The sequence below is a fragment of the Pezoporus flaviventris genome, unplaced genomic scaffold (assembly GCF_033815535.1).
Source record: "Pezoporus flaviventris isolate CSIRO_AGI_PZ_B2104156 unplaced genomic scaffold, CSIRO_AGI_Pfla_v1 ptg000188l, whole genome shotgun sequence".
In the NCBI taxonomy this organism is placed as follows: Eukaryota; Metazoa; Chordata; class Aves; order Psittaciformes; family Psittacidae; genus Pezoporus; species Pezoporus flaviventris.
Genome location: NW_026892736.1, coordinates 3211132 through 3231072, shown reverse-complemented (window position 1 = coordinate 3231072; position 19941 = coordinate 3211132). Strand labels below are relative to the sequence as shown.

At 66.4% G+C, this 19941-nt stretch overlaps 3 protein-coding genes across 5 annotated transcripts in view; 2 read left to right on the top strand and 1 right to left on the bottom strand.

Annotated features, from left to right (window-relative positions):
• LOC133262109 (retinol dehydrogenase 12-like) lies at positions 1-2438 on the top strand. Its single transcript, XM_061441043.1, has 6 exons — positions 1-187; positions 806-1045; positions 1121-1210; positions 1284-1472; positions 2013-2119; positions 2205-2438. Exons 1-6 carry the CDS (start codon positions 31-33, stop codon positions 2397-2399), a joined length of 978 nt encoding a protein of 325 aa, XP_061297027.1. The 5' UTR covers positions 1-30; the 3' UTR covers positions 2400-2438.
• A 176-nt stretch (positions 2439-2614) lies between these two features.
• Positions 2615-5735, bottom strand: LOC133262139 (uncharacterized). Its single transcript, XM_061441077.1, has 4 exons — positions 5690-5735; positions 4541-4695; positions 4293-4459; positions 2615-3965 (listed from the first exon to the last, which is right to left on the bottom strand). Exons 2-4 carry the CDS (start codon positions 4689-4691, stop codon positions 2673-2675), a joined length of 1611 nt encoding a protein of 536 aa, XP_061297061.1. The 5' UTR covers positions 4692-4695; positions 5690-5735; the 3' UTR covers positions 2615-2672.
• Positions 5736-5903: 168 nt separating this feature from the next.
• Positions 5904-19941, top strand: part of DCTN1 (dynactin subunit 1) — a 41870-nt gene continuing 27832 nt past the window's right edge. For 2 of the 3 annotated variants that reach the window (XM_061441075.1, XM_061441074.1), the window contains exons 1-4: positions 11068-11249; positions 14672-14920; positions 16286-16364; positions 19055-19086. In XM_061441075.1, coding sequence (XP_061297059.1) covers positions 11217-11249; positions 14672-14920; positions 16286-16364; positions 19055-19086 — 393 coding nt within the window. In that variant the 5' untranslated portion in view covers positions 11068-11216. Of the gene's footprint in view, positions 6053-11067; positions 11250-14671; positions 14921-16285; positions 16365-19054; positions 19087-19941 lie in introns of those variants that run through there. The other variant, XM_061441076.1, reaches the window with a different exon arrangement.

Below are 19941 nucleotides of genomic sequence, written 5' to 3'. Positions count from 1 at the left end.
TCCCCGGCCGGACTCTGCCCTCCCCCGGCCATGGAGGTGCCGAGCGCCTGCCGCCACCCGAGCTGGTTCCTGCTCACGCTGCTCCTGGGGCTGCTGCTCTGGGCGCGGAGGAGACGCGTGTGGGACCCCCGGCAGTGCCCCACGGACCTGAGCGGCAGGACCGTCATTGTCACCGGGGCCAACAGCGGTGAGCTGGGACCGGCGGGGCAGCGGGACGTGCCTGCAGGGCTGGGTTCCCCACGGCCTTGGGACCCTCCTTGCACAGCTGCAGCTGGTGGCAGCGCCCCATTGCCCTGGGATGGGAAGGGGCTGAGGCAAGGGTGATGGCAAGACGGCACCGTGCTGTGGGGGGCACACAGGGTCCCTTTCTCCAGCCGCGGCCCCGCAGCCCTTGCTTGGTGCATGCGGCTGCAGGAGTGGCCGGCGGTGGGTTCCCGGGCACGCACCGGTGCCATGGATGTCCCCTGCACCGCGCTGGCCGCCGGCTGCTGCACAACGGGGACGGGGTCCCGGTGCCCTCAGCCCGGGAGCAGTTCGGTGCGCTCTGGGCAGCGCCTGCCCGGCCTCTGGGGCCAGTTAATGGCTGGTAGCCACGGTCACCGTGCTGCTGGGGCGTGCACGTGCGCACCGGGGATCGGCGCTGGCACAGCCGTGGCAGTGGGACCTGTGGGGAAGGGGGGTCCTCTCACATGCAAGGCACGCGTGGGGTCCCCGTCCATGGCCCTGCCCGGAAGCAGGGAACGGGGCCATGGACCCTGGCCCCCGCTCCACGGGGATGAGCCGGTGCCGGCTCCGTGTGCCGCAGGCATCGGGAAGTGCGTGGCGCTGGAGCTGGCGCGCCGGAACGCCCGCACGATCCTGGCGTGCCGGAGCCGGGAGCGGGGCCGGGCGGCGCTGGAGGAGATCCGGGCGGCCACCGGGAACGCGGCGGTGCTGCTGCGGGAGCTGGACACGGCCTCGCTGGCCTCGGTGCGCGCCTTCGCCCGCGCCGTGCTGCGGGAGGAGCCGCGCCTGGACGTGCTGGTCCACAACGCCGGTGTCACCGGTAAGTGCCGGGGCCGCCCGCGGTGCGCGCCCAGCTCCCGGGCCCCCAGCACCCACCGCAGACGCCCCGTTCCAGGGCTGCCGTTCGCCGTCACCCCCGAGGGGCTGGAGCAAACGTTCGCCACCAACTACCTGGGCCCGTTCCTGCTCACGAACCTGCTGCTGGGTGAGCGCGGGCGCGGCCGGGACCGCGGCGCCTCGGGGACCCCCGCTCAGCGCCTGCCCTGCCCTCCCCGCAGAGCTGCTGAAGGCCTCGGCGCCCGCCCGCGTGGTGACCGTGGCTTCGTTCCGGCACCGCGCCGGCACCGCCGACAGCCGCTTCCTCACCGGGCAGCGCCGGCCCCGCGGCGGAGACGCCGCCTACAGCAGCAGCAAGCTCATGGGCGTGCTCTTCAGCACCGAGCTGGCGCGGCGCCTGCGGGGGACAGGTGGGTGCCGCCAGTGCCATGCAGTGCCGCGCCATGCGGTGCCGTGCAGTGCCGCGCCATGCGGTGCCGTGCGGTGCCATGCAGTGCTGTGCTGTGCCATGCAGTGCCGCGCCATGCGGTGCCGTGCAGTGCCATGCAGTGCTGTGCTGTGCCATGCAGTGCCGCGCCATGCGGTGCCATGCAGTGCTGTGCTGTGCCATGCGGTGCCGTGCCATGCCATGCAGTGCCGCGCCATGCGGTGCCATGCAGTGCTGTGCTGTGCCTTGCGGTGCCGTGCCATGCCATGCAGTGCCGCGCCATGCAGCTCCACTGCCCATCCCAACCACCCTGTGCCGCTGCCCCACGCCGCAGGGGCTGCACATTGGGGTTTTGCCCTTGGAGCCCCTCCTAGGATGTGGCCATGGTGCCAGTGCATGGGGCAGCTAGAGCCAGGCTCGGGGGTGCTGCTCTCACTGGGATGGGCACTGGATGCAGGATCAGGGTGGGAGCAGCGGGAAGGTGCTGTGGCTCCAGGGTGGTGCTGATGCCACGGCTCCACAGGGGTCACCTCCAACGCCGTGAGCCCCGGTGTGGTGAGCACCAACATCATGCACCACTTCAGCTGGGCTGTCCGGGCGCTCTTTGCCCTCATGCGCCCCTTCATGAAGGTGAGTTGGGGGCAGCACGTGCTGGGACTGCCCAGCCCACGGCCCCAGGGGGCAGCCAGGCCCCTCCTGACCCCTGCCCTGGCAGTCGGCGGCACAAGGGGCCCTCAGCACCATTTACTGCGCGGTGTCGGAGGAGGCCGCGGGCATCACGGGCAAGTACTTCAACAGCGACTGCGAGCTGGAGCTGCCCTCGGCTGCCGCCCGCGACGCCCGCCTGGCCCGGGAGCTGTGGGACGAGTCCGAGCGGCTCACAGGGCTCAGCCGCGGCCCCCGGCGCTGACAGCAGTGGCTCTGCACGGGGACACCATGGCTCTGCGCGGCGCTGCACCAGCAGCTCACAGGGGCCACGCAGGCTGCGCGGCACCAAGCGCCATGGAACCAGGCGCTGCACCAGCACACCCCAGAGTGCACCAGGATGCAGCACTGCACCTCCTCCAGCCCCTTCCCAAAAGGAAGAGCAGCCACAGGGCTCCATTGTGCCAAAACAGTCACCGCGATGGTGCCGCCGTCGGCAGCACAGCTCCTTTATTAAAGGCAGGTGCCGCCGGTGCCGCTATTCCCAGGCGATGTCCAGGTCCAGGCGCTGCTTCCTCACGCGCTGCAGGAAGCCGTCGTAGTCGCGCCGGTGGACGTCGCGGCAGCGGCTCAGGTCCATGCGGCGCAGGCGGCTGTGGGAAGCCAGCAGCAAGCGCACGGTGCGGCCAGACACGTGGCTCCCGGCCAGGCTCAGCTCCTGCAGCTCCTGCAGCGGCGGCCCCGGCGCCGCCAGCACCGCCTGGAACACCGGATCCAGTGGGAAGGGGATGGCGAGCAGGCGCAGGCGCTGCAGGCGTGGCGCATGGCGCAGCAGCGAGGTCAGTGCAGGGCTCAGCGTGGTGCCCAGCGCCAGCCCGGAGCCGGTGCCGCCAGCCAGCGTCAAGGAGAAGGTCTGGAGCTGGGGGCAGCCGCGGGGCAGGGGGTCGCTGGCACAGCGTGGTGGCTCCTCATCTGGCTCCCCGCTCTCGGTGCCGGTGTCTGGCGGGAGGTGCAGCTCGGCGCTGAAAGCCTGCAGCCCGGGGCACGCCGCCAGCACAGCCACCAGGGCCAGCCCGTCGTGGCAGCAGAAGCCGTGCAGGGTCAGGCTCTGCAGGCGCGGGCCCAGGCTCTGCAGCACCGGCACCAGCCCCGCCAGCGCCCGGCCCTCGGCACAGCCCAGCGTCAGCTGGGACAGGGAGCCCCAGCGCTGCAGCTCCGCAGTGCCGGTGCCGTCTCTCAACCACACATTGGCCTCCTCGGCCTGCGGACACATGGCCCGGACCACAGCCAGGTCAGGCTCCTCCACATCCTCCACGCGCCGCAGGGGCAGCGTGAGCCGGGCCCCCCCCGGCGTTACCCCCCGCCACCGCGCCGCCTCCTGCAGTGAGGGGAAGCCATCGGCATCCTCCGCACCATCCAGTTCCTGCTCATGCAGGAGGCGGAGGGTGTCCGGCACAGCGCCGTGCGCCAGGAACTCCAGGCACGGCAGTGCCAGCAGCAGGAAGGCCAGCGCCGAGGCCGGGGCCGTGCCGCCATCCCCTGCCAGCTCCAGGCCGCGGGCCAGCAGGACGCGCAGCGCGGGGCAGCCCCGGCGCCGGTGCAGCGGGTCGAAGGCCAGGCAGCGCAGAGCACGGGGGGCCAGGTTCCGGCAGTGCGAGACGTCGAGCTCCCGCAGGGCTCGGCAGCGGCGGCCCAGCGCCGAAAGCACGCGCTCCTCCGCCTGCGTGGCCGCCAGCACCAGGCGCTGCAGCCGCGGCAGCGCCTCCACCACCGCCTCCAGCGCCGCCGGAGAGAGCCGGCTGCAGCCACGCAGGTCCAGAGAGCTCAGGCCCTGCTGCGGCACACGAGGCTGTCAGCGCGGGTCCTCCTCATCACCTCCCATGGGGCACCCTGGGTGGTGGTGCTGGTGGTGGTGGGTACCCATAGCCCCGCTCAACCTGACCCACGGAGGGTGGGAGCCCCTTGTCCTGCCCACCCAGCCCCATGGAGTGTGGGTACCCCCAGCCCCACATAGCACAGACACCCCCAGCCCTGCTCAACCAGCCCCAGACAGCTTTGGCACCCATCACCCCACGTCTGCAGCCCCACACAGTGTGCGCACCCCATTCCCCCAGCCTCACAGAGGTTGCCCCCTGCACCGGGCAGGCCCACCCCGTACCTGGCAGCGCAGGGCGAGTAAGCGGGCGATGCCGTTGCTGGCGAGGCCGGGGCAGGGGCTGAGGCTGAGCTCCCGCAGCTGCGGCAGCAGCAGCAGGTGCAGCGCTGCCCGTGAGAGGCGCCGGCTCTCGGCCAGCACCCGCAGCAGCTCCTGCACCGCGCTTCCGGCTGCGGGGGGACAGCGGGGTCAGAGCGGGATCCCGGCCCCGCTCACCCCTCAGAACCTCCTCACCTGGCCCTGGCACTCACGGAGGTCGTTGAAGGGGCCCATAACGAAGCGGAACTGGAACTCATCCAGGTAATTGTCGCTGTAGTCCCTCACCCAGAGGCTCTGCATGTGCTGCACCAGGCTCTGCAGGCACAGGCTGCCCAGCGCCGGCACCTCCCTGCGCCTTGGCATCGGCCTGCGGGGAGAACGGGCTGGCTGGGTACGGAGCATCGTGTGCCATGGAGCTGCTCTGCTCCGGAGCCAGGCTGAGCGAGCTGGGCTGGGGCAGCCTGGAGAAGAGAAGGCTCTGGAAGGGGAGACCTGAGAGCAGCTCCAGTGCCTAAAGGGGCTGCAGGAAAGCTGGAGAGGGGCTTCTCGAACAGTGTGTAGGGATGGGGTTACTGGAGGAGGGAAGAGCTGGGGGAGATACGAGGAAGTTCTTCACTCTGAGGGAGCTGGGACACTGGAAGGGGTTGAATGGAGAAGCTGTGGCTGCCCCATCCCTGGCAGTGCTCAAGGCCAGGTTGGACACAGGGGCTTGGAGCAAGCTGCTCCAGTGGAAGGGGTCCTGGGGTTGGGACCGGAGGCACTTTAAGCTCCCGTCACCCCAAAGCCCTCCAGCCCGATCAGGAGAGCCCTTTGGGTGCCCCTGAGCTGGTTCCCACAGCCCCACCTCGGCCCCCTCCGCTGCCCGCACGGCCGAGCTGTGACCCCCCCGTGCCCGCTGCGGGCTCCCGGGCGGAGGCGCCGGGGCCGGGCTGTGCCCGGGAGGGGACCATGAGTCACCGGCCACGCGCAGGCGGTGGATGGGACCCGGGGGTGCCGGTGGGAGGGGGGACGCGAACAGCCCCCAGCGGGGGCCCGGAGCCGCGGGGGGCAGCGCGGGGACGGGGAGCGGGACCCGGGGACGGGGAGAGAACCGGGGGGGGGGGGGGGGGGGGCAAACAGGGGTCAGCGCCCCGTGACCCGCGGACACACGGACAGGGGACGCCCCCCCGAGCCCCGGGCACGGCGGGGTCACTGGGATGGACCGGGCCCGGTTCAGCGGGAAGTTCCCGTTCGACACCGCGGAGGAGCCGCCCCCCGCGTACCGGCGGCGTCGGGACCCCCCCGAGGGACGAGACCAAGGACCGGGACCGGAACCGGACTCGGACCCGCCGAGGGCACGGGACCGGGCCGGCGGCACTTACCGGCGGCTCCGCGGCCCGTCCAGGCCCGTCCCGCTTCCTGCCCCGCCGCGCCCCGTGCTGGGGCTTCCGCCTCGCCCTCGGGCCCCACCCGGTGCCCAGGTTCATGCCCCCCCCGGCCCGGCCTCTCACCGCCGCCATTGCGGGCCTCCGCGGCTTCACTGCCCGCCCTGCGCATGCGCGCAGCGGGAGGCCCCTTCCGCCCTTCTTCCCCCGAGGGCTGCCTTTGGCGGTGCCTGACGCCAAGCTCGGCCGACGGCGCGCCCGGGCGGGGCGGCAGCGCGGGGGCAGCCCCGAGGGCCTGCGGGGGCTTCGCCGCGACGGGTTCCGGCTGCGGGAGGCGGCGCTGGGAGCGGCCTGTGGCAGGTACCGGGGGGCCCGTGCCCGGGGGGGGGCTCGGTGTGGGCCCGTGTCCGTGTCCGTGTCCGGTGCGTGGGGACAGGGCCAGGGCAGGGGCGGCGCTGGATGCGGAGCGGTCCCGCCATGGGACTGTGTGAGGGGGGGGGGGACTCCTCCGGTGGGCCCCGTTTTGGGGGGGCTGCCCCCGTGGGGAGGGGCCCGAGGGTTGGTGACGGGGTCCCGGTGCGTGCGGGGCCCCTGCGGGGCAGCAGCCGCCGTGCTCAGGGGGCCGCCATTGGGCTCTGTGCAGACAAAGCCGCTCGCGGCGCGCCCGGCTCGGGTGCTCCCGGTGATTCCCCGAGCTCCTCGGGGCGGTGCTGGAATCCCGGCGGGAATCGGCGCTGGCGTCTGCGGGGCCGGCAGGGGGGCACCTGCACGGAGGGAAGGGAGCGCGGTCACCGGCGCTGCCATGGGGGCTCCTGCGCCCCGCTGGGGGCCTCGGTTGGCGTCCGTCCCCCCCCGGGCTGTGCCGGTGCAGTGTTGGGGTAAGGCAGAGGTGCAGCCGAAATGCGCTTGGAAGCGAAGAGATGGGAGAAGCAGGATTTAGGAAGCACCAGGACCGCACGTGCAGCGGTTGGATGTTGGGTTGGGAATGGTTTGGTCGGGAGAAGGGGGGGACTGACTCGGCCTCTGGATAATTGATGCAGAGATGGGTGTGAATTGATGAGAGGGTGGGGTTGGGTGGGAGATGAGGAGGAATCTTCCCTGTGAGGGTGCTGAGGCGCTGGCACAGGGTGCCCAGAGGAGCTGTGGCTGCCCCATCCCTGGCAGTGCTCAAGGCCAGGTTGGACACAGGGGCTTGGAGCAAGCTGCTCCAGTGGAAGGGGTCCCTGCCCGTGGCAGGGGTTGGGGCTGGAGGAGCTTTAAGGCCCCTTCAACCCCAACCAGGCTGGGATTCCCTGATGCCCGATTTGGATACCTGGTTAATTCACCCCGCTGTGTTGTGGCTGTTGATGGCTGAGAAGCGTGAAGCCGCCTCTTGTCACATCATGGGGATGGGGCAGGGCTCTTCTGAGACCCCCTTGGGGACAGGTGAGGAGCAGAGCAGAGCCCTTGTTACAACCTGGAGCTTCCCAAGCACCCCCTTTGCTCTGGTGTCTGCAGGGGTCAAATGTCCCCGGGCAGTGTAAGGGGCACAACCTGAGCTGGGGCAGCGGCTCTGAGGAGGCTGCACCGACCTTGGGAGCCTCTGCGCATCCCAGACCTCTTCCCATGAAACAAACCCCGGCTCTGCTGGTTCCTGGTGTTGGTATCTCATGGGTGAGCTCCGGCTGTGTCCATCACACACAGCCTCCCTGATGAGCGCAGGGGGGGTTGTGCCTGTTCCCAAGGAGCTTCCCAGTTTGAATGTAGCTCATGGATTGAGTGGAGAAGAGAAGGCTCAGGGGGGACCTGATGGCTCCCTACAAGCGCCTGACAGGAGGATGGAGCCAGGAGGGGCTGGGCTCTGCTCCCAAGGAACAAGGGATGGGACAAGAGGAACCGGCCTCAAGCTGCCCCAGGGCAGGTTTAGATGGAGCTGAGGAACAATTCCTGCCCCAGAGGGTGCTCAGGCATTGGAACAGGCTGCCCAGGGCAGGGCTGCAAGGCACCGGCCCTCCAAGTGTTCCCACCCCGTGGAGGGGAGGCCTCAGTGCCATGGGGCAGAGGTGGCCTTGGCAGTGCTGGGAGCGGTTGGACTGGGTGATCCTGATCTCTCTTCCCACGTGGCTGCTTCTGGGATGGTTTGATGGATGCAGAGGAGCAGGGAGAGCGGTGACAGCGACTGCGGCAGCTCCCGGCAGCACAGGGGATGCGGCTGTGTTTAATGAAGTGGTTTATGGAGCCTGGGACGGCACAGGGCGGGAGTGGGCAAAGGGAGAAGTTCCTGAAGGCAGCCCCCAAGGGGAAGCCGAGGTGGTTGTGTTCCCGCAGCAGTGCCCAGCGGGGGATCCCAGCCCAGGGAGGAAAGGGGTTTGGCTGCGCTAAATCTGGGAGCGTAAACCGGGGTGTTGGGATCAGCTCCTCCCGGGAATGCCCCCATGTGGCTGGGACAGGGCTCGGAAGGGGGGTGTTTGATGGAGATGAGCTCGAGCCGCCCCGCACTGACCTCCTCCAGCATTGCCGGCTCCGGGCCGTTGCCGTGGCTCCGCCGTGGCTCCGGCGTCATTCCCAGCGGGAGCTCCGCGGCACATCCCGGCGAGCGGCGCTGCCCGGTGGCTGCTGCAGCGGCTGCGGCGGAGCCGGTGCTGCAGCCGCGCATGGCGCAGGCTCCGGGCGCTCACCCCGCAGGGTCCTAGCGCCGGGATCAGCCTCTGCGATCTGGGCTGGGGCCAAGCTCAGCATCGCCGTGCCCCGGCCTGGTTGGGGTTGAAGGGAGCTTAAAGCTGGTCCAGCTCCAACCCCTGCCACGGGCAGGGACCCCTTCCACTGGAGCAGCTTGCTCCAAGCCCCTGTGTCCAACCTGGCCTTGAACACTGCCAGGGATGGGGCAGCCACAGCTTCTCTGGGCACCCTGTGCCAGCGCCTCAGCGCCCTCCCAGGGAAGAGCTTTTGCCTCAGAGCTCATCTCAGCCTCCCCTCTGGCAGGTTAAAGCCATCGCAGCTTTCAGGACCAAGTCTGAAGGTTCCTGATGCTTCCTTGGCTCTTTGGTGGTGTTTGTCCATAGGGGCGGGTGTTGCACTGGGGGTCAGGCAGCTCCTGCACAGCCCCATGGGGTGTCCCTGGTTGGGGGGGGGGGGGCGATGGTTCCTCACCCCCCACACGTGGGGATCTCAGCCCTTGGTGCCTCTTTGCAGGTGGTTGGATGAGGATTGTCCCAGCCCCGATGCCCAGAGCACGGCCCGGGCTGTAGCTGAGGCTCCCGGGTGCGCAGAGGTCTCCAGAGCACTCCCAGGTGGATTTGGGCACGCACAGCTCCCACGGTATGTGCTGTTCCTGGGTAAAAGCCACGTGGGGATCGGGTGGGAAGAGGTGGGGCCGTGGGCCTCAGCAATGCTGGCGTTTCCGTGACTTCCAGATGAAATTCAGTGAAGGACATTAAAGCAATGACCTTACTTCAAAGCTCTAAGGTGAAGCAGGCCCTTGGGTGTGTTCTGGGGTCTTGTATCTCCTGGGAGCTTCAGCAGCCTCTGGAAGCACCAGGGCATGGATTCCTCTGGGATGGTCTGGTTGGCGGAGCACTCATCCGGAATGAGTGCTGGAGTTTGGAGGGAAAAGGGGATTTTCATCCATAGCGCAGGTACTAAATGGGAAGTGGTGAATGGTGCTCAAGTGGTGCATCCTGGCGGGTGCTGGTGTTGGATCCTCCAGGACAGGGATTTCCATGTTCATCCACAGACTCCTCGTCAAAGGCTCCTCATGGGATTACAGAGTTCCAGGTTGAAGGGACCCCAAGGATCATCTGCTCCAACTTTTGGGCTGTCTTGTCCTGCCCTTTGGGCTGTCCTTGGGAGAATCTTGTCTAAACCATGGTTTGCTGAGGAATGCCTGGTGTAGATGGAGTGGCCCAGCACATCCTGTTCGTGGGCTCCAGCCGTTGTGTCCTATGGGATTAGGGAATGCCGATGCAGGGGGGTGGAGCTTGTGCGGTTTGTGTCCCTGCTGTGCTCTGGGGCTCCCCAGACACTGGAGCTGAGGCTCTCTGTGTCCTCCATGGGCTGAGCACGGTGTTCCGGCTGCAGAGGGAGGATGGATGAGGAGAGTCTAGTTGATGGCTGGAGCCAGCCTGCATGTTCCTTAATGTCTTAATTCAGCTTTAATTGACCTGAACTTCTCCCCCTTCTCCTTGTGGGTCTTAAAACTGCCACAGACTTGTTCCTCTTGGGTTAACCACAGGATTTGATGTGAAGCATCCCCAGGTTCTGCAGTGCTGGGAGATGGTTGGACTTGGTGCTCTCCATGCTCTGTTCCAGCCTGGTGGATTGCAGGATTCTCATGGCTCTTGGGAAGGGTAACAAGTCCCTGGCTGGGTGGTGGAACCCCAGGTCCCTTGTGCTTCAGGTTGAAAACGGGAGAGCTCTGAGAGGGGAAACCAGCCCCAAGTGCCTCATGTTCTTCTGAATGGGAATGCACCTTGAGCTGTGGTTGGTGGCGCTGGAGGAGGCTCCTCCTGGGGTGTCCCTGGGGTTTCCTGGCTTTGGGGTGTCCTCTTATTCCTATGGCCCTGTGGGAAGAGCCAGCCTTTGACAGGGGGATTTCCCCATTCCCAGCCTGCAGCAGCACCCTCTGCACCTTTTTATCTCCTTGTAGTTCATCCCTTCGCCGTGGTCACTGCCTCAGGGGCTACAACAGGACACACACGCTCACGGAGCTCCGTGGTGTGGCTCTGGGTTTGCTGCCGGACGTGTGCCGGTGTCCGTGGGCACAGCTGGGTGCTGGGTGCCGGTGCCTGCAGCATCCTGGCGTGCCTGGCATCCCCACGTCCCCTCGCCGTTCAGAGGCAGCCGTTTCACTGCAGGCAGCTCGCAGGGTGCTGCTGGCTTCAATCACAGCCATTCACATCGCCGGGGAAGGGACAATCATCGATTGATGGTGTGAAATCCCCGCGTTAACCATGTCAGCCCCGTGCCTCCCGTCGCCTGCACATCCTGACCCGTGCCATGGTGCGGGGGGGGGGGTACGTGCTGGGTACAGCCCCTGTGTCCCGGTGCCCGGTCACCCCGGTTTGTGGGGCTGGAGGAGCGAGATGGGGCTGAGGGGCAAACCTGGGCCCATGGGAGCGCAGAGCCAGCACAGCCATGGCCGTGGTGGTGCCCGGGGTGGGGGGAGCGGGGTGTCCCCTGTGCACAGCCCCGGGTGCCGCCCGCACAGGGCAGACCGGAGGCGGCTCTGTCCTTCCCGGTGCGGCGGCGTGGCCCGGTGCCATCCCCCCTGCAGCAGCGGGGCGGCGTTAGGACCCAGCGGGCTCCGTGCGGCGGCTCTACCGCAGCGGCTCCTCCATCCATCCATCCTCCCGTCGGCTGCGCTGGATCCCGGCGCATCCTTAAAGCATCCTCTGGGAAACGGGCTTTTCCCCCTTCCCCGCGCCCAGCCGGGGCTCGGCGGGATGCTGGGATCGGCTGGGACGTGGGAAACCGCCGCTGGAGCCCCATGAAGTGAGGCCGTTCCCTCCGGCCCCGTTATCCTCCAGGCAGAGGAGGCAGCGGCAGCATGGCCCAGGGCAGGAGGCACGCGTACAGCCGGGTGAGCCGGGGGGGAAGCTCACCTCCAGCTCCTGCCTGTGCTGCTGCTAGCGGGGCACTGGCAGGTACCGGGGGTGGTGCTGGGGGCTGGAGGGCGCTTCCCGGCCTTCCTGCGCCTGGGAATTGAGCTGTTCCTCCCTGGCAGTGCCCGTTCCGATGGGCAGGGCCGGGTGAGGTCTGCCCTGCACCAGGCCGTGTCCCCTGGGCTGAAGTTGGGCTGTGCTGGGCGAGCCCGGCTGCGCAGCGAGGCCCCGCAGTGATCCCAGCACAGAGACAGGGGCTGCTTTCCCTTCCCGCATCCTGGCTTTTCCCTTCCTCCCTGCCCGGCTCCCGGCTGCCTGAGCCGGTGCGGAGCTTCCCAGGGGGCTCCCAAAGCGATTCCAGGCTTTACCGTGGGCCGGGGCAGCCTCAGCCCGGGCACTGCCTCTCCTGTGTCCTCGTGTCCCTCCTGCAGTGATGCTGGGTCCCCACTCCCTGTGTTTGGGACCGGACAGAGGCCCCGTTCCGCTGCCAGCTTGGCCGAGTACCCCATGGGCTGCAGCCGAGCTCAGGCCCCATCCCACCCCCAGCACAGCCCTCACGGGGACCTGTGCCTGGGCCAGGGCACGGAGCTGGGAATGTGCTGGGATGGGGGCTCTGGGCTCCGCCGTGGGCACTGCAGGGAGCAGAGGGGGCCCAGGGCGGCCCAGAGCGAGTGCGTGCCCGGGGAGCTCCTTTTCCCTCCCCATGCAGGTCCTGCTGTGTTCCATGGGGGTCTCAGTGCGTTCCTGTGCAGGATCCTGGCGTGTTCCAGTGTTCCCAGTGCAGGGATGTGGTTCCCAGTACAGGGATGTGGTTCCCAGTGCAGGGATGTGGTTCCCAGTACAGGGATGTGGTTCCCAGTGCAGGGATGTGTTCCCAGTGCAGGGATGTGTTCCCAGTGCAGGGATGTGTCCCCAGTGTAGGGATGTTGTTCCCAGTGCAGGGATGTGTTCCCAGTGCAGGGATGTGGTTCCCAGTGCAGGGATGTGTTCCCAGTGCAGGGATGTGTTCCCAGTGCAGGGATGTGTTCCCAGTGTAGGGATGTGGTTCCCAGCGCAGGGATGTTGTTCCCAGTGCAGGGATGTGGTTCCCAGCGCGGGGATGTGTTCCCAGTGCAGGGATGTGTTCCCAGCGCAGGGATGTGTTCCCAGCGCGGGGATGTGTTCCCAGCGCAGGGATGTTGTTCCCAGTGCAGGGATGTGGTTCCCAGTGCAGGGATGTGTTCCCAGTGTAGGGATGTGGTTCCCAGCGCAGGGATGTTGTTCCCAGTGCAGGGATGTGTTCCCAGTGCAGGGATGTGGTTCCCAGTGCAGGGATGTGGTTCCCAGTGCAGGGATGTGTCCCCAGTGCAGGGATGTGTCCCCAGTGCAGGGATGTGGTTCCCAGTGCAGGGATGTGTCCCCAGTGCAGGGATGTGGTTCCCAGTGCAGGGATGTGTTCCCAGTGCAGGGATGTGTTCCCAGTGCAGGGATGTGGTTCCCAGCGCGGGGATGTGTTCCCAGTGCAGGGATGTGGTTCCCAGTACAGGGATGTGGTTCCCAGTGCAGGGATGTGTTCCCAGTGCAGGGATGTGTTCCCAGTGCAGGGATGTGTTCCCAGTGCAGGGATGTGTTCCCAGTGCAGGGATGTGTTCCCAGTGCAGGGATGTGGTTCCCAGCGCGGGGATGTTGTTCCCAGTGCAGGGATGTGTTCCCAGTGCAGGGATGTGTCCCCAGTGCAGGGATGTGGTTCCCAGTGCAGGGATGTGTTCCCAGTGCAGGGATGTGGTTCCCAGCGCGGGGATGTGTTCCCAGCGCAGGGATGCTGTGGGATGTGGCGCTGCTCACACTGGTGCTGGGGGCAGTGGGGTGGGGGGGTGATGTGTCCAGCTGAGCCCTGCTGGCTCTGTCCTGGTCCTGGGGTGGGATCTGGGGGCAGGATGTGAGGGGCTGAGCTCAGAGCCAATGCACTTTGAGATCAGTGCTGTGGGGAGCAAGGCTGGGCTGGGGTGTCTGTGACAGGGGTCTGGGGGTGCGTGCTCGGTGCTGTGCCTGGTGCTGGGGTGTCCAGAGACACCCAAACCACCCCTGTTTGAGTCCTTGCTCTCCGGCCTTGAGCAGGATGAAGCCAGCGCCACGCTGGGGGCTTTATCCTGGGGAAGCCTGAGCAGATTTGGTGCTCTGGATGCCTGGGAGCACAGGAGTCAGGGAGCCCAAGCCTCCCCTCTGGCAGGGTGAACCCATTCCCATCGTCCTGTCCCTGCATCCCTCGGCCAAAGCCCCTCTCCGGGTTGGTGACCCCTGATCCCCTTCCAGGGCCGTGGCAGCACCCCGCGCTCTCAATAACCAGGGTTAACAGGGAGCAGAGCTCTTCCCAGGCCTCTGAGGAAGGTTAACAGGGAGCAGAGCTCTTCCGGGGCCCGGCTGGGGTTGGGAGCTGCGGTGGGAATCTCATCCCGGAGCTGCTCCCGCGTTGTTGCTGTGCTGGGGCACGGCTGCAACTTTGATGTGTGCTTGAGCGACGCTTTGAGGCTTCAGCTCCTTGCATGAGGGAGGAGCCCTGAGGGGTGGGAGCGCAGGGATGCAGGGATGCAGGGGTCACCCCTGCAGCTCTGAGCTCAGCACCGGCGCCCAGGACCTGTCCCCTGCCCAGAGCTCTGCCAGAGGGGAGGTGCAGATGAGCTCTTTGGCAGAAGCTCTTCCCTGTGAAGTGCTGGGGCGCTGGCACAGGGTGCCCAGGGAAGCTGTGGCTGCCCCATCCCTGGCAGTGCTCAAGGCCAGGTTGGACACAGGGGCTTGGAGCAAGCTGCTCCAGTGGAAGGGGTCCCTGCCCATGGCAGGGGTTGGAGCTGGAGGAGCTTTAAGGCCCCCTCCAACCCCAACCCATTCCATGGTTCCATGATGCAGCTGATCCAGCTCCGTGCCGGGACAGCCTGAACCCCATGCATCCCACTGGGGACTGGTGCCCGCCATGCAGCCGGGCCGGGCACTGGTCCAGCTCCGTGGCTGGATGTGCCGCAGAGCCTCAGGACCCCTGACACCGGGAAGTGGTTGGGAAGTTGTGCCCGGGGTGGGCTGTGCCTTCCCGAGCTGGTGTTCCAGGAGGCTGGAAAGCTCCAACAGTGTCCGATGAAAGGAAAAGAGAGGGAGCAAGCACTGCTGAGGGCAGATGGGGCTGCGCTGGTGCCTGCTGCTGGGTTTGATGTCCCAGAGCCGATAACCCTCAGGAATGGGCTTCGGGAGCCTGGAGTGTCCATTGCCAGCGGCGCGGGGCTCAGTGGGGCTTTGCCATTGTCCTGCTTCCTGTTTGGCAGCGGGAAGGGAAGGAATTGCCTTTCCCTGGCTGCTGCTGGAGCTGCGTGTGTGTGTGTGTGTGTGTGTGTGTGTGTGTGCGTGTGTGTGTAACGCTGTGCTCTGCCCGCAGGCCCCCAGCTCCGGCGGCAGGATGAGTGCCGAGGGCAGCAGCCGGCCCCTCAAGGTGGGCTCCCGCGTGGAGGTCATCGGCAAGGGGCACCGCGGCACCGTGGCCTACGTGGGCGCCACGCTCTTCGCCACGGGCAAGTGGGTGGGGGTGATCCTGGACGAGGCGAAGGGCAAGAACGACGGCACGGTGCAGGGCAGGAGGTACTTCACCTGCGACGAGAACCACGGCATCTTCGTGCGCCAGTCCCAGGTACGGCCCTGCCGGGCGCTGCTCCCCGCTCCTTATCCACCAGGAAAAGGGCCCTGGGCACCTGGGGAGGGGGGGAAGAGCCAGGGTTCCTTCAGCCCCAGGCAGACCGCGATGGCTCTGGGCTCTCCAGGCTCCGTCGTGTGAGGGATCCTTGCACTCGGTGTCTTGTTGAGCCTGATGTAAGGGCCTGTCCTGACGCGGGTGCGGGTGAGTTCGGTGAGGAAAGGTTCCTGAGTTCCAGAGAGAGGGAATGCTTTTATTTTGTCTCCAAAGTGGAGAATCAGGAGCTGCTGCGAGGGCTGGAGCAGCTCTGCTCTGAGCCAGGCTGAGAGAGCTGGGCTGGGGCAGCCTGGACAAGAGAAGGCTCCTGAAGGGGAGACCTGAGAGCAGCTCCAGTGCCTGAAGGGGCTGCAGGAAAGCTGGAGAGGGGCTTGGGACAAGGGATGCAGGGATAGGATGAGGAGTTTGGGCTTCCGGCTGGAAGAGGGAAGAGCTGAGTGGGATACGAGGAAGTTCTCCCCTATGAGGGTGGTGGGACATGGGAAGGGGTTGAAGCTGTGGCTGCCCCATCCCTGGCAGTGCTCAAGGCCAGGTTGGACACAGGGGCTTGGAGCAAGCTGCTCCAGTGGAAGGGGTCCCTGCCCGTGGCAGGGGATGGGGCTGGAGGAGCTTTGAGGTCCCTTCCAACCCAACCCATTCCAGGCTCCCAGGCTCCCATGACCCAGCTCATTCAGCTCTGCCCATCCAGGACAAGCTCCATCTCCCTCGCTCAGGACCAGTGCCCGGGGCACAGGTGGTGCTGGGGGTTCAGGGGTCCCCTTCCCGCAGTTCCTGCTGTAGATCCGGCCACAGCTCCCTCCTCCTCCCTCTCTGGGGCTCCCGGCACCTGGTGGCTTCCCGTGGGCTCAGAGCCCTCCGGTCACTGGTAAATGAGCTGCAGCCGTGGGGAAGCTGCCGAGGTTTTGGGTGGTGGCTGTGCTGTTCCGTGCAGTCCCCAGCAGGTCCCTCCCGGGGCTGGGTGCTGTGTCCTGGGGAAGGATGGAGCCTGTGTGCTGGGTCTGCTCCATAGCACCGGCCTGAGCAGTGCCCGGTGTCCTGCCTTGGTCAGGGGGATGTGGGGAGCCACAAGAGCTGGAACAGCCACAGAACCCCAGCCTGGTTTGGGTGGAAGGGTCCTTAAAGCTCCTCCAGCTCCAACCCCATCCACAGGCAGGGACCCCTTCCACCAGAGCAGCTTGCTCCAACCCCTGTGTCCAACCTGGCCTTGAACACTGGCAGGGATGGGGCAGCCACAGCTTCTCTGGGCACCCTGCGCCAGCGCCCTTACCCCGTTCCTGTGCAATAACTGTTGTTGTGCTTCCCCAGATCCAGGTGTTTGAAGATGGAGCTGACACAACCTCCCCAGAGACCCCGGAATCTGCTGCCCTGAAGGTCCCCAAGAGAGGTACAGGAGCTCTGTGTGCCCCAGCCCCGTCCCTCCCCTGCTCCAGCACCAGCACCCAGCGGGGTCCACGCACTGGGGGTGGGCACTGGCTGCAGCTCTGGCCCTGCCTCAGCTCCCCCCTTGCTCATCCACCTCTCCCAGGGTGCTCCCTGCACGGTCCCGGGTGGCCTTTGGGATCCCAGAGGGAAGCACTGTGTGCAAGAGTTGCTCTGGGCTGGTGTGTGCTTACCATGAAAGTCTGCCTGGTGGGAACGGGGTGGGAGATCCTTCCTGGAGGGACGGGGCATCCAGCCCAGAGGGGTGGGAGCTCCTGCCCGCAGGCATGGCTGTGTGGAAGGAGGACTTGGACTGTTCCAAGGCTGTGGGAGGAAGAGCTGATTTACTGTCATGCTGTGAAATCCCCGCTCAGGCTGTGCCTCATTCCCACCTCCTTGGCCCCGACCATGTGGAGCCTTCCTTCCCTTTCCCATTGCCGGGCAGCCCGTTCCTGGCTCTGAGCTGCCCTGAGAGCTCTGCCTCCCGTTGGGCTCCGCTTTGTGGAGCAGTCACTCAGCAGCACGCTCAGGATCCCGGGAGCATGGATCCAGGCCAGCTTCCTGCCCATGGCAGCCTCTGGCCCCGGGTGCCAGGCTGGGGGCTCCTGTGGGGGATGTTGGCTCTATCCATCCCATGACTGGAATGGGAATGAGGCTTGGCACCGTGTCCTGGTGTCCGGCCTTCACCTTGTCCTGGGGGAGCTGCGGCAGGGGAACATCCCACAATGTTCCTGGGGTGTTCCAGTCTCCTCAAGCCAGAATTCCCAGCTGAATGCTCCGTTTTCTGCCTTACAATTCCTCAAATGAATCCTGGACTGGTTTGGGTTGGAAGGGACCTCAAAGCTCCTCCAGCCCCAACCCCTGCCCCGGGCAGGGACCCCTTCCACTGGAGCAGCTTGCTCCAAGCCCCTGTGTCCAACCTGGCCCAGTCTTAACAGAGTCCAACACTGGGGAGTCACCACTTCCCTGGGGAGGTCATTCCACAGGGAAGGCATGATCCTGCCTCTGCCCAGCCCCAGTGGGGCCTCCCCATGGAGCCCTATGTCCAGGTCTGGGCTCCCCAGGACAAGAGACATGGAGCTCCTGGAGCAAGGCCGGGGAAGGGCTGCTGGAATGACGAGGGCCTGGAGCATCTCCTGTGAGGAGGGCCTGGGGGAGCGGGGCCTGGAGAGCAATGGGGTGGGGGGGTTGGAAGGGACCTTTAGGTCATCTCCTTCCAGCCTCCACAGAGGAGGCAGCTCAGGGGGATCTGAGGGATCAGCCCAGGCAATGGGACAAGAGCAACGGGCGTGAGCTGAGCCATGGGAAGATCCTGTGGGTGCAGGAAATGCACAGGAACGTGAGGAAAACCCTGAACCGCGTGTGCTGGGCTGCAGCCCAGAGCATGAGCAGGTCAGGGAGGGGGTTCTGCCCCTCTGCTCCTGTGGGACACAAGCGTGAGTTCCGGTCCCTCCGGGATGGGCGAACCACTGGGGGCTGGGGCTGGGCTGGGCTGGGCTGCAGGTGTAGGGATGCGGGTGTAAGGATGCGGGTGTAGGAATGTGGGTGTGGGGACGCGGGGGTAGGGACGCAGGTGTAAGGATGCAGGTGTAGGGATGTGGGTGTAGGGATGCGGGTGTGGGAACGTGGGTGTAGGGACGCAGGTGTAGGGATGCGGGTGTAGGGATGTGGGTGTAGGGACGTGGGTGTAGGGATGTGGGTGTAGGGATGCAGGTGTAGGGATGCGGGTGTAGGGATGCGGGTGTAAGGATGTGGGTGTAAGGATGCGGGTGTAGGGACGTGGGTGTAGGGACGTGGGTGTAGGGATGTGGGTGTAGGGATGCAGGTGTAGGGATGCGGGTGTAGGGATGCGGGTGTAAGGATGTGGGTGTAAGGATGCGGGTGTAGGGACGTGGGTGTAGGGACGTGGGTGTAGGGATGCGGGTGTGGGGATGCGGGTGTGGGGATGCGGGTGTGGGGACGTGGGTGTGGGGACGTGGGTGTGGGGACGCGGGTGTAGGGATGTGGGTGTAGGGATGCAGGTGCTGGGATGTAGCTCATCGCCAGGGTTCCCATGGCAACGGCTGCAGGTGATGTCAGTGGGTGCTGCTGCGGGTGCTGCGGTGGAGGCGGCTGCAGCTCTTTGCTGCTGGGGTGCTCAGAGCCAGGCCGTGGGGCTGGGAGCTCTGCGTGACCCCGTGCCTCTGCCTCCATGGAGCCCTCAGAGCAGCTCCAGGGCCTGAAGGGGCTGCAGGAAGCCTGGAGAGGGGCTTGGGACAAGGGCCTGTAGGGCCAGGCCAAGGGGAATGGCTTTAACCTGCCCGAGGGGAGACTGAGCTGAGCTCTTAGGCAGAAGCTCTTCCCTGTGAGGGTGCTGAGGCGCTGGCACAGGGTGCCCAGAGAAGCTGTGGCTGCCCCATCCCTGGCAGTGCTCAAGGCCAGGTTGGACACAGGGGCTTGGAGCAAGCTGCTCCAGTGGAAGGGGTTGGGGTTGGGGCTGGAGGAGCTTTAAGGTCCCTTCACCCAAACCAGGCTGGGGTTCCGTGATCTCCCTCGTGCCCTGCTCCCAGCTCTGTCCCAGCCTCTGCTTCCCCCCTCCCTGGGAGCCCCCTCCATGCTCCTGTCATGGGGTGCTGGAGCCGGGCGTGACGGTGCTGCCTCTGTTCCTCTTTGCAGACTCCATGGACGCCACCAAAGGCAGCAAACTGGTGAGTGCTGAGCCCGTGTGGCTGGGAGGAGCTGGGGTCATGGCTGGGCAGGGGCACCACTCACTGGTGTCAGTGGGGACAGTGGGGTCCCTGGTGTCAGTGGGGTCCCTGGTGTCACTGTGGTCACTGGTGTCAGCGGTGTCACTGGTGTCAGTGGTCTCACTGGAGTCAGTGGGGTCCCTGGGGTCACTGGTGTCGCTGATGTCAGTGGGGTCACTGGTCTCACTGGTGTCAGTGGTCTCACTGGAGTCAGTGGGGTCACTGGTGTCCTTGGGGTCACTGGTGTCACTGCTGTCACTGCTGTCACTGCTGTCACTGGTGTCACTGTTGTCACTGGTGTCCCTGGTGTCCCTGGTGTCCCTAGGGTCAGTGCTGTCAGTGGGGTCCCTCCCTGCAGCTCAGCCCTGCACAGGAGCACTGCACACACGGGCGCTCACCGTGTGCCCAGGGGATGGTGTCTGCCAGCCCCAGTCCTGGTTAAGCCCTTTCCCGCTCGGTGCTCCATAATAAAACCTGGAAAAGCGCTTTTCCTCCAACCCCCCAGGAGCAAGGGCCTGGAAATGGCACTTTCCAGCTCCTGACAGGAACCGGTGCCTGAGGAATAACCCCAACAGCTTCCTGTATGGCAGCTTTATCTGGTTCAATGCCTGCTCCTGGCTGGGCTCCTGTGGGGAGTGAGCCTGACATCCTGCATGCACCGCGGGACGGGACGGGACGGGGGCTCTCCCTGGAGGTGCACGGTGCGGGTCTGGGTGCGGGGATCCCCGGGGCACAGCCCAGTGCAGGTTGTGTCCGGAGGGGGTGGCTGCATCCCAAAGGGAGCAGGTCCCTGCCGGAGCTGCCTGGACCCCAGGC

Coding starts and splice junctions, on each gene's coding strand:
- LOC133262109 (XM_061441043.1), top strand. CDS start 31: ATGGAGGTGCCGAGCGCCTGCCGCCACCCGAGCTGGTTCCTGCTCACG. Junction 1,046..1,120: donor CCACAACGCCGGTGTCACCG/GTAAGTGCCGGG, acceptor GCCCCGTTCCAG/GGCTGCCGTTCGCCGTCACC. Junction 2,120..2,204: donor TCATGCGCCCCTTCATGAAG/GTGAGTTGGGGG, acceptor CTGCCCTGGCAG/TCGGCGGCACAAGGGGCCCT.
- LOC133262139 (XM_061441077.1), bottom strand. CDS start 4,691: ATGCCAAGGCGCAGGGAGGTGCCGGCGCTGGGCAGCCTGTGCCTGCAG. Junction 4,460..4,540: donor GGGCCCCTTCAACGACCTCC/GTGAGTGCCAGG, acceptor GTCCCCCCGCAG/CCGGAAGCGCGGTGCAGGAG. Junction 3,966..4,292: donor TACTCGCCCTGCGCTGCCAG/GTACGGGGTGGG, acceptor GTGCCGCAGCAG/GGCCTGAGCTCTCTGGACCT.